Source organism: Mrakia frigida, assembly GCF_051309035.1.
Source record: "Mrakia frigida strain ATCC 22029 unplaced genomic scaffold BDY24scaffold_17, whole genome shotgun sequence".
NCBI classification, from domain to species: domain Eukaryota; kingdom Fungi; phylum Basidiomycota; class Tremellomycetes; order Cystofilobasidiales; family Mrakiaceae; genus Mrakia; species Mrakia frigida.
In genome coordinates this window covers 559,096-570,271 of record NW_027481264.1, presented here as the reverse complement: position 1 = coordinate 570,271, position 11,176 = coordinate 559,096, and the positions used below count along the sequence as shown (strand labels likewise).

General features: G+C 55.2%; 4 protein-coding genes across 4 annotated transcripts; 3 read left to right on the top strand and 1 right to left on the bottom strand.

The window, feature by feature from the left end:
• Positions 1-726: 726 nt before the first annotated feature.
• Positions 727-1,467, top strand: BDY24DRAFT_341142 (uncharacterized protein; the record flags this gene model as incomplete). Its single annotated transcript, XM_076637432.1, has 2 exons — positions 727-1,113; positions 1,189-1,467. Coding segments are annotated over 2 exons (666 nt in total), but the record flags the coding sequence as incomplete, so codon positions are not given.
• A 111-nt stretch (positions 1,468-1,578) lies between these two features.
• BDY24DRAFT_332529 (uncharacterized protein) lies at positions 1,579-2,208 on the top strand (the record flags this gene model as incomplete). Its single annotated transcript, XM_076637136.1, has 1 exon — positions 1,579-2,208. A coding segment is annotated over one exon (630 nt), but the record flags the coding sequence as incomplete, so codon positions are not given.
• A 1,037-nt stretch (positions 2,209-3,245) lies between these two features.
• Positions 3,246-5,024, top strand: PPE1 (phosphoprotein phosphatase methylesterase 1; the record flags this gene model as incomplete). The annotated part of the gene is made up of 7 exons (XM_076637730.1): positions 3,246-3,399; positions 3,475-3,806; positions 3,918-4,042; positions 4,153-4,258; positions 4,335-4,425; positions 4,536-4,780; positions 4,879-5,024. Exons 1-7 carry the CDS (start codon positions 3,275-3,277, stop codon positions 5,022-5,024), a joined length of 1,170 nt encoding a protein of 389 aa, XP_076496331.1. The 5' UTR covers positions 3,246-3,274.
• FUN12 (translation initiation factor eIF5B) lies at positions 4,933-11,134 on the bottom strand. Its single transcript, XM_076645105.1, has 18 exons — positions 10,882-11,134; positions 10,588-10,780; positions 10,296-10,496; positions 10,014-10,202; positions 9,710-9,916; positions 9,321-9,593; positions 9,071-9,135; positions 8,845-8,929; positions 8,318-8,693; positions 7,812-8,206; positions 7,613-7,723; positions 7,404-7,532; positions 7,250-7,330; positions 6,684-7,160; positions 6,173-6,599; positions 5,813-6,083; positions 5,579-5,725; positions 4,933-5,504 (listed from the first exon to the last, which is right to left on the bottom strand). Exons 1-18 carry the CDS (start codon positions 10,941-10,943, stop codon positions 5,021-5,023), a joined length of 4,173 nt encoding a protein of 1,390 aa, XP_076496330.1. The 5' UTR covers positions 10,944-11,134; the 3' UTR covers positions 4,933-5,020.
• Positions 11,135-11,176: the final 42 nt, after the last annotated feature.

Here is an 11,176-nt window from a genome sequence, read left to right as displayed (position 1 = left end):
AGCAGTGGAGCTGCTGGCGTGGGGGTCTTCTTTGGAGAAGGGGATGCTCGGAACAGATCCGAGCGACTCCCTGGCTTCCTCGACGACTTCGTACGAGCTGAGATCTACGCCGTCGTTCGAGCTCTCGAGCTTTCGAACGATGACGTACCTCTCGTACTGGAGTGCTCTGAGTTCGCAGCTCGAGTATTCTGCCACTGGTGTCCTCTCTGGATGAAGAGAGGATGGCCTACGAAGAGGAACGTCGACCTTTATCGTGAAGGCATCAGGCTCGTTCAAAGTCGGTCGACGAAAGTCACCTTCCGAGTCCTCGATGTTGGAACCGTTAAAGCGAAGACTGTTCTTCTTCTGGCCAAGGATGGATGCTCTCGACTCACGGGACCCGTCTACAAAGGTCTCGCTGATATTCAGAAGCCTCTCCTCCTCAAAGTCGCGTCGAAGGAGAAAGTCTCGTGCTCCCTTCGTTTCATCAAACCATCGAAGTTCCTTCCCGCTCGAGTGATCACTGTTGACGACTCTTTCGTTGTTGCTACCGAACAGGCTCTTCTTCGACAGGCCGAGAAGCTCAAATCTCTGCCTCGCTTCGACGTCGACCTCGGTCTCCAAGATCAGCTCTCGAAATTCCTCCGCCATCTCTTCAACCTCGGCAAGAATCGTCGTCGTCGTCGTCGCTGCGATATCAAGAGGATCTTCCAGGGAGCTTCCAGCGTTGGAGGAGAGTGGAACGCTATGAAGAAGCTGGAGAAGGGACGAGCGGAAGAGGAAGTCTCCGTCGAGGCTCAAGCTGATTTCTTCGGCTCAATCCTAGCTGGACCTCCCCCTCGACTCACCACCCACTTCGACCACGACCAACGCCTAGTCAACGAAGCTCTCTACGCCGCTCTTCCCAAGAAGACCACTTCCTCGAACGGACCTCAGCATCTGGATCAGCTCTTCACCAGCGCCGACATCAAACGACTTCGACATCACGTCCACTCGAGAGCTTCGTCGCGTTCGGCTGGAGGAGCGGACGGTCTCACCTGGGAAGACCTCAAAAGCGTTCCCGATGGAGATCTACTGACTCTCTTCAACTCCATTCTTTTGAGCGGAGGCGAGCTTCCAGAGCAGGGGAAAATCGTCGACATGGTTGCGATTCACAAGGTCGGCAAAGCTCGAGACGTTCCGGAGGGATATCGAGGAGTCGCTCTTGAGTCCTTCCTTCTTCGCTGCTTCACCCTTCTCTGCTCGTTCAGGCTTGACGCCTGGGCTACTGATCTTAAGCTTATTCCAGAGTCGCAAAACGGATTCGTCAAAGGGAAACGAACCGAGAGCAACCCTTTCGTCCTCAACACCATCCTCGACTCGTACGCCACTGGTTCTAAGACCGTCTACGTTGCCTTTCTGGACCTTCAGAAGGCTTTCGACTGGGTCCACCGTCCCTCGATGTGGATGAAGATGAGGAGGAACGGAGCTGGAGGGTTGATCTGGGACGCGCTTCGGTCAGTGTACGAGTCTCCCTCCTTCTCGGTTCGAGGTCGGGATGGAGTTTCGCAACCTTTCAAGGCTTCTTCGGGAGTCTTGCAAGGAGATCCTTGCTCTTCTTTGCTTTTCAACCTCTACGCCGCAGATTTCAGTCCCACGCCTCACCGAGACGACCCCGTCCTCGCTGGACTCGCCATCTCCCTGATCACCCACGCCGACGACACAGCACTCATCTCGACGTCTCTCGAAGGGCTCCAGAGCAAGATCAATGACTGGGCAAGATTCGCCAACCTCAACCTCGTCGTTACCAGCGCGGAGAAGTCGAGCATCGTTATCTTCGGTCGCGTCCCTCACTCCTCCCTTCTCGTCCCCGTTGTGCTGAACGGCTCTCCTATTCCCTTCGCAGAGAGCGCCAAGTTCATCGGAATCACCTTCACCGGAGGTTCTCGTCTCGGTCGCTTTGAACAGCACGCTCAGGCGACGAAGAAGAAGGTCATCAGCGGAGCCAACTCGACGCTCCAGATGCAGAGGTTCACTGGGTTGATGGACGCGAGGGAGTTGATGGTTTATGAGAGGGGATTGATAGATCCTCTCATGGTGTTCGGCTCACCTGTTACTCTTGGGATGCGTCAGCAGGATTGGGAGGTCTTGGAGAAACAGCAGCTTTCGTTTCTTCGACGCGTCCTTCATCTCCCCCCCAACTCCAAAACCGCTCCTCTCTTCCTCCTCACCTCAACCCTCCCCATTCGAGTTCGGCACCTTTTCCTCAACCTCTCCTACTATCACTTCCTCGCCACCTCTCCTCCCTCCTCCCTCACCCATCATGCTCTTCTTCACTCCATCTCCCACCCTTCCTCCTCCCTCCATCGTCTCAAAGACCTCCTCACCTCCCACTCCGACCTCATCAACCTCCCTCTCGACACCTCCACCCTCTCTTCCATCACTTGGCTCGAGGATACTCAGCTGGATCTCTACAACACCACCTTCCTCGGTCTTCGGGAAGAAGTTGCACGCTCGCCGTCTCTTCTTCCTCTCCTCACCCACCACCTCCCAGACCCCATCCCTCACCACATCCTCTCAATTCCCAGCGTTTCTCACGGCACTACCCTCCTTCGCTTCCTCTCCGGCCACCACACCCTCAGATCCGTTACCCGACGTCACAGGAAGGTCGGAGAAGCCAGAGGAAACGGACTCTGTCGGTTCGGATGCAGGGAGCTCGAGGACGAGGCCCATCTCCTCCGATGCTCCCACGTCCCCGTTATCGAGCAGAGATGGAGGTTTAGGCAGAGGCTGGTGGAGGTTGGATGCGAAGAGCTGGGGTTGATGGTTGGGATCGATGTTGAGGAGGGTCGAGTTGAGGAAGAGGACGAGGAGGAGAGGTTGCTGAACGACGAGTTTCCTTCGACGGCTGCCGAACTTAAGTCCCTCTCTTCCTTTATCTGGTCAAAGAAGAAATCGTGCGTCGTCTTCGCTGACTTCCTTCACTCTACTCTCGCTCTCTTCCCATAGGAAACGGACTCGCTTCACGATGAAGAACGACCGCACGACGCGACGGGAACCAAACCAAACCTCTCTTTCTCTCTTCGACTTTTCGCTCGCTCTGCCATATCCTTGCCTTATCCTGCCCTATCCCACTTGCCTTATTTGCCTTATCCCACCCTCCCACCTGCCTTATATTTGCTTGAAGATCGTTGATTTGCGGGTTTCGCTGCGGCTCGATTTTCGTTACAGACTCGTTTCACCTTGCTTTGCATTCGAGGAACATTTCGTCTATTGAATGCTACCTACCTACCTACCAACTCGATCTCGGTTATCAATGTCGGACCTCCAAAAAGACTTTATCAAGAGCAAGCTCGCGCACCTTCCTCCTCTCTCACCTCCTCTCGACGATGAGGAGGAGGATGGAGAGCAGGAGGAGCTCGAGGACACCTTCGACGAAACGTGAGCTCGCTCTCCTTCCTTCCTCCTCCTTCTCTCTTGTCTCCAGCTCACCAAATACTCCCTTCTTTCGATCAGCGCTCCTCCACCCAAAGTTCACAAGTTCAGAGCTCCAACCTCGACGTACTCTCCTCTACAAGCAGTCCCAGAGTACTTCGCTAGCACCTTCATCGTCACTCCTTCTCCTGCCATCGCCTCCTCTTCGACCTCAACATCTTCCAACACCTTCCCTTCCTTCAGGACCTACTACACCCCTCCTAAGCCTCCTGCAGGAGGAGGGACTGGAAGCGTACTCGTGCTTCATCACGGTGGAGGAGAAGGAGCGTTGGGGTTCTCAGTTTTGGCGAAGGAGGTGAGGGAAGGAAGCGAGGGTGAGCTCGGGGTGATCTCGTTCGATGCGAGAGGCCATGGTGAGCCCTTCCTCTCTTCGATTCCAAGCTCAACACCCTCACAGGACTGAGAACCGAAGCTGACATGCATGCTTCGCTCTTCGGAACGATTCTGCTTCTATCAACGAAAAGGTGCTACCCCCAATCCTACCTCGACGGCTGCACTACTCGACCTCTCCCTCGAAACCCTCACATCCGACTTCCTCGCCTTCCTACAGACCATGTTCCCCAATCCCAAAGCATCTCCAGCTTTCATAGTACGTCCCTGGACGTCCCTGGATCTTCTTTGATCCCGCAGACCCTCTCAACCTCTATCTGACGTTCTGCTCGAGCTCATCCCTCTCTCCGTTCCCTCTCTCGTCTCCAGCTCGTCGGTCATAGCATGGGTGCTGCTCCTGTTCTGGAGGCCTCTCCTCAGCTTCAGAAGCTTGGATACCGTGTCTCGGGAGTCGCAGTTCTGGATGTTGTGGAAGGTGAGTCGTCCCTCGACTTCGACTCGCGTCCCTCCTCGTCCCCAGCTCACTCGTTCACTCGTTGGCTTGTTTCCAGGCTCTGCCATCGAAGCTCTCCCTCTCATGCTCGGAATCATCTCCTCTCGACCTTCAACTTTCCGTTCCGTCGAGGAAGCTATAGATTGGCAGTTCGTCCTCCTCTTTCGACACTTCTGCACTTTAGCCTCGCGTCTTCTTCTTCGTCGTCGGACTGACTCCTCGCTTCTCTGTTCATCCCTCTTTCCCCTTTTGCCTCCAGTGTCTCTTCCTCAACCTTCCTCAACCCAACTTCAGCACGTCTCTCCGTCCCTTCCCTCCTTCGTCCTCTCCCTCCTCCGTCAACCCGCTTCACCTGGACGACCAATCTCGAAGCGACTCAACCGTTCTGGGAGGGATGGTACAGCGGGCTTTCGAAAAAGTTCTTGGGAGTCAGAGCTGCTAGGATGCTGGTGCTGGCTGGAGCGGATCGGATCGACAAGGAGCTGATGATTGCACAGATGCAGGGTGAGTCGCGTCGTCGTTTTCATTCTTCTTTCTTCATCCGTTCCGAAGTGCGAAAGCTCATCCATCCTTCCTCGACGCCTTCCTTTCGTTGATCCTAGGAAAGTTCCAGTACGTCGTCCTCCCAGGATGCGGCCACCACCTGCATCAAGACGTCCCCGAGAAGCTTTCCGAGCTGCTCATCGAGTTCTGGCAACGAAACCTCCCTCTCGATTTGTCCAGCATCAAGAAGGTTGGGCAGATCTAGCCAGATTGGATATATCTCGTGGACACCAGAGTTTTACGAGGAGCTTTTGGGGAAGAAGGAGAGATAGAGCAGAGGCATGCAAAATAAGTGTGAGAGAGAGGAGAGAGGGAAGCAAAGATGTGTGTGAGAGAGATACGGGAGCGAACGATATAGAACGAGGAGAAAAGTGAGAGATGAACGAAGAGAAGAAAAGAGAAAAAATCTAAGCAATGTCCAGCAGAGGCTTGAGCTTCTTGATCCTGAGAGAGACGGAGACAAGGAGGAGGGAGAAGGTCAGCGACGCGACAGATCGGGACGAGAGGAAAGAAGAAACGAGACGTACAGGGTCCAGTCAGAGGGTTCGGCCTCGGCTCGGAAGTGCTCCTCTGCGAAGAAGAAGGGACGAAGGGTGAGTGGTGAGTTCGGGTTCGCAAGGGACGAGAAGAGGACGACGAAGGGAGAGACTCACTCATAACGTCGATGGAGTTTCGAGTGATGTGGCTGGAGAAGAGCAGAAGAAAGCGTAGATGTCAGCAGGTGTCCGAAGAAATAAACGTGAGCTAAGAGAGACTCACGAGTAAAGCTCGTCCGTCTCCTCGAAATGCCGTCCGACCTGAAGCTTGGGCTGGTTGATGATGGCCTCGACCTTGATGGCCGCTCCAGCTCCGATGTTCTTCTTGGTGAGCTTCTGGAAGACCTCGTGGTTCTTCTCAATCGACGTTCTGTTTCATCAAAGAACCAAGAAAAGAAGGGAAGAGTCAGCGTCTGTTCGAAAAAGGGAGAGGGACGCGTCGTCGATTTCGACTCACATCCGTCCGATGTCGATGATGGTCTTGGTCGTAGTAGGAGGTTTGGTAGAGTTGTCGACCTCGGTCTTGACGACACAGAGAGGGGTTCCGACTCGAAGGGTTCCGTCGAGGATATCGACTCCGATGACGATGGGATCTCGACGAGCGAAGGTCTGGATGATCTTCAGTCGACAGGGCCAGTAGGCGTCTCCAGCGGCGAGGACCTTCTTCGCGTCTTGAACCTCCTTGTTGTAAGCGGTGAATTTGTCGAAGAGATGGTAGATGATGTCGGCTGAAGGAAGGGAAGAAGAGAGAAAGAGGTGAGAGGGAGATTCGGCAACGAGAGGGAGAGCGAGACGCGTCGAAAACGACAGGACTCACCCTTGAACAACCTGACTCCTAGCTCATCCGCCAACTTCTCCGCCTCCTTATCCACCGGCACATCGAAGCACAGCATACAAGCCAACTCCTTCGCCTTCTCCAACATCGTCGAAGCCTGAATGACATCCCTCTTGTGGACGGGTCCGATGTTGATCGTCGAGACGGGGATCTTGCTCGACTTGAGGAAATCCAAAAGAGCCTCGAGCGATCCGAGCGTCGAAGCCTGAACGGAAACTCCTCGTCCGGACTTGTCGACCCAACTGAGCAGGTTCTGGAGGTCGGACATGACCTCCTCTCCGAGATCCTCCTCGTCGTCCTCGGGTCCAACGACGAGAAGTCGAGATCCAGCGATGGCCTTCTCGAGATCGGGAGCGGTGATCTTGATTCCGAGAGCGGCCTTGACTTCCTTGTGGTGAACGTAGGCGGACTGAGAAGGAAGGAGAGGAGGAGGTGGAGGAGGAGGAGGTCAGAAACGAGCTCGAGAAGGAAGAGAAAACGAACGAAAGCTCACCTTGACTCGCATCTCCCTCAACGGCTGAGGCGTCAACAACGCTCTCACGTTGGTGAAAATCGGACCGTTCAATCCACAGACGACGATCCTATCTCCCTCCCTCAGGTAACCGTTCGACAAGATGACGTCGATGGTGGTTCCCAATCCCTCGATGACCTTGACCTCGAGCACGGTGCACTCGAGCTCAGAGATGTACATCAAGCTCTCGGTCATCCTCTGCTGAGTAAGATCGACGAGGAGCTGGATCATATCGGGGATACCCTCTCCCGTGATGGCGGAGGTGGGGACGAGGGAGACGTTTCGACCGAGGTTCTTGTTCTCGTAGTAGAGGGTCGAGTTGAGTCCCTGCTCGGCGAAGGCGACCTTGGTCTTCTCGACTCGGTCGGCGAACTCTCGCTTGACGGAGGTGGTCTGACCGGCGAGGGACTCCTGGAAAGCTCCGTTAGGGGTGGCGTTCCATCCGTAGATTCGATCGATCTGGAGGAGGAGGAGGAGGAGGGAAGGAAGGAGGAGGTCAGTTCGACGGACGAGACGAAGCGAGGAAGACAAAAGTAAGAGAGGCGAACCTTGTTCAAAGCGACGATGAAAGGAGTCTTCTTGTCTCGAAGAAGCTTGAGAGACTCGAGAGTTTGAGGTTCGAGACCGTGCTGAGAAGAGGGAAATAGAAAAGCACGTCAGCAAACGAATGGAAAAGGAAGGAGACCGTGCGACTCGACTCACCATGATATCAACGACGAGAATGGCGATGTTACAGAGCGACGATCCTCGAGTTCGAAGGTTACTGAAAGACTCGTGACCAGGAGTATCGATAACGAGGAGACCAGGGATCTTGTACTCGTAGGATCCGTCCTAAGAGAGACGAAGAAAAGGAACGAGGATCAGTCGAGTTTCGTTCCGACCTTCTTTCGACGCGACGAAAACAAGCTCACCTTGTTGATAACGGCAGTCTTGGTCTTGATAGCCTCGACGGGGAAGTAGGTAGCTCCGATCTGCTGAGTGATTCCTCCAGCCTCTCCCTCCTGAACGTTGGTTTGACGAATCTAAGTCGCGTCGAACGAGAACGAAATCGAAATCGAGAACCTGATCAGCTCCTCGTCTTCTCCTCTCGTAAGAACCCAGCAAACTCACCTTGTCCAGCAACTTGGTCTTTCCAGTATCGACGTGACCCAGGATACAACAAATCGGCGACCTGAGATCCTCAGCACTCCTAGCGGCGAGAGCCTCGTTGTGTCGCTCGACCCTCCTCTGCCTCGCCTCCTGGAGCTTCTGCTCAGCGATCCTAGCGGCCTCGGCGGCGGTAGCGGCTTGTCGCTTCTGAGCTGGAGTGAGCTCGTCCTCGTCCGAAGAATCGTCGTCCGAATCCGAGTCGTCGTCAGAGTCGTCGTCCGAATCTGAATCCGAATCCGAATCGTCGTCGTCCGAGTCTTCCTCTGAGGAGGACTCCTCGGCAGCGGCAGCCTTGGCTTTGGGTTTGGAAGCAGCGGGAGTGGGTTTGGCGGCGGCGGGAGCAGGGGCTGGGGGAGCTAGAAGGAAAGGAGGAAGAAAGAGGGACGCGTCAGTTTCGAGCCTCCTCGACTTCGCTCGACGCGTCCCAGAATTTATCTCTCTTTTCGAACGAGAAAAAAGTGACTCACCAGCAACCTCCTCCTCGACACTACTAGCATCCCAATCGTCTCCCTCCTCCTCCTCCACCTTCTTCTCCTCCACCACCGGCACCTCCTCATCGCTCTTGTCCCAATCGTCCCCATCGCTCTCCTCAGGTTTCACCTCCTCCTCAACCTTCTTCTCCTCGACGACAGGAGTCTCGACCTTGGGCTGCTGAGGTCCCTTTTTCTTCTTGTTCCCGTAGACGACCTTCTTGGGCTTGGATCCCTCGTCGTCGTTCTTGAGTCCTTCGATGGTGACTCCGGAAGCGAGGAGAGCTTGGAGACGAGCTTCGGCGGCGGCTTTCTCTTGACGTTGTTTGGGGGTGAGGAGTCGACCTTCCTTCTTGGCGAGATCTCGTTTGGCCTGTGGGAAAAAAAGGGAAGGAAGGACGCGACGTGAGGAGGAAGGGAAAAAAGAAGGAGGTCAGCTTGTGCTTCAACTCCCAATTGAGTCGAATCTCTACGAAGCTCGGTGTAAGAACAAGGTGGAAACTGTTTAAAAGGTGTGAACGTACCTTCTCCTTCTCCTTCTTCTTCGTCTTAGCCTCCTCAGCGATCCTCTCCTCCTCAGCGACACGAGCTTCCTCCTCCTCGACGAGACTGCATTAGGCGACCCAATGAAACCCGAGTCAGCTTCGGTTCAAGGAGACCCTCCCCTCGTTGGACGAACTCGAGCTTTGGAGTTCGAGCAGACGGAAGGGAAGGAGGGACGAAACGAGAAACGAGACGAATCCGACTCACCGACGTTGCTCCTCAGCCTTCTTAGCAGCAGCCTCATCAGCAGCCTTCTTAGCCTCGAGAGCAGCCTATCAGCAACCCAACAACCAGCACCAAAGGGGTAAAACAAGTCAGCTCTCTCGCTTCTCCTCGTTCATTCGAAGCTCAACACCCCTCCCTCCCTTCCTCCCCACCCACCTCTACCCCCACCTCTTCCTCCCTCCCTTCCCCACCCACCCGACCCCTCAATCTCAAACCCAAACCCGAAACTCACCCTCAAAACCGCCAACTTCCCCGTCGGCGCCTTCGCAGGAGCAGCCGCGACCGGCTCAGCCGCCGCCGTCTTCTTCTTCTTCTTCTTGTTCTTCTTCTTATCCCCACCGGCTCCTCCTCCTCCTTCCTCTCCCTCGTCGTCGTCTCCCTCAGCAGCGTTGGCGGTAGCGGGGGTGGTTTCGGTCGTAGGCGAGGCAGCAGGAGGGAGGTCGTCGGTGGTGGTGGAGGTGGAAGTGGCGGCCTTCTTGGCTGCTTGTTGGGCTTTCTTTTTGGCCTGGAGGGAGGAAAGAGAACGAAAGAGAAGAGTCAGACTCGTCATACGTGGGAGAGAGACGTGGTCGAGGCGAGGTGGGAGAAGAGGAAGGTGAAAGAGAGACGAATCAAACGGACCTTCTCCTTCTCCTTCTTCCTCTGCTCCTTCTCCTTCTTGGTCAGAACCTTGGTCTCTCCTCCCTCCTCAGCATCGCTATCTCCTCCAGCGTCCTGGGTGGCAGCAACGGCGGCGGGAGTAGAAGCAGCGGCAGCAGCAGCAGCGAGAGCAGGGGCGGCGATGGGGTTTCCGAACTCGTCCTCGTCCTCCTCGGCTTGAGCTTTGTTCTACAGGGACGGAGACGCGTTGAAGAAAAGGATGAAAGGGAAGGGTTAGAAGAAGCTCTGCAGCAGTAGAGCGAGCGAAGAACGTTCTAGGACTGACCTTCTTCCCACCCTTCTTCCCTCCCTTCCCTCCCTTCTTGGGCTTGACCTCCTCCTCAGGCCACTCGTCGTCCCCAACCGTCTGGATTGTAGGCTCCTCCTCCGCGATGGCAAGCTTAGATACCGAGTCCTCAAGGGCTGCAGCGTCGTCCTCGTTTTCGTCGTTGGCGGCGTGCTTGGAGTGTTTGGCCTACAAGAAGAAAGGAACGAAAAAGGTGAGCTTCGAGTTGAGCTCGAAGGGAGGAAGGAGGGACGGAAGGTTGGGAGGGATTGGAGGGCTGACCTTGGACTTCTTTCCCTTCTTGGGTTTGACTTCGTCCTCGGGCCACTCGTCGTCTCCGGCGACTTGGAAGGTGGGTTCTTCGGGAGCTGGTGTAGCAGAAGCTGAAGCGTCGAGGTCTCCCTCGTTGTCGTTGTCGAAGTTGGTCGACTTTCCTCCCTTCTTCTTGTCCTTCTTCTTGTTGGACGATTTCTTGATGGCTCCCTGCAAAAAGGTTCAAACGCGTCAATACGATTCAGCTGCTAGCTCTGCTCTGATAGCTGAGAGAACGAGAGCTCTTCGAGGTGGAACGTACCATCAACCCTCCTCCTCCTCCTCCCCCTCCTCCTCCTTCCTCCTCCTCCTCGTCATCTCCTCCCGCTTGCTCGGCGAGAGCAGCGAACCCTGAGCTCTTCTTGGTGGAAGCAGCAGGCTTGGACTCCTCCTCCGAATCGGATCCTTTGGGAGTGGAAGCAGCGGGAGGAGTAGATTTAGCGGCTTTGGCCTCCCTGTAAAGAAGGAAGGAGAGGAACGGAGTGAGCTTCAACTTTCTCTCGTTTGTGTCGTTCTTCGGTTCTCTCTTTGTAGATTCGAGCAAGAAGGAACTTACCAGTAAGCATCGTCGTCGTCGTCTCCCTTCTTTCCCTTTCCCTTCTTTCCTTTGGGTGGCATAGGCTGTTAAAAACGAGGAGGGGAGGAGGATGGGTGGTGGAGAGAACAAGGGGTCGTGAAAATCGCAGAGTCGGGAAAGTCAATTCGAGCTCAGCAGCTCCTCCTTCCCTTCCCCCTCGAACGACCAGCAATCGATTTCTACAGACGGGCTCAAATCGACAGGGATATTAAGCGATCAACGAGATGTCAGGTTAGTGAATCGACGCGACTTCACCAAAGGAGAGAGAGAGAGA

Bases quoted from the DNA above. Each gene is read 5' to 3' on its own strand.
- FUN12 (XM_076645105.1), bottom strand. From the start codon at position 10,943: ATGCCACCCAAAGGAAAGAAGGGAAAGGGAAAGAAGGGAGACGACGAC. The intron at 9,136-9,320 runs GTGAGTTTCGGG...GGTTGCTGATAG, and splicing joins GGAAGTTGGCGGTTTTGAGG to GCTGCTCTCGAGGCTAAGAA. The intron at 5,505-5,578 runs GTGAGTCTCTCT...GCTCTTCTCCAG, and splicing joins GAGACGGACGAGCTTTACTC to CCACATCACTCGAAACTCCA.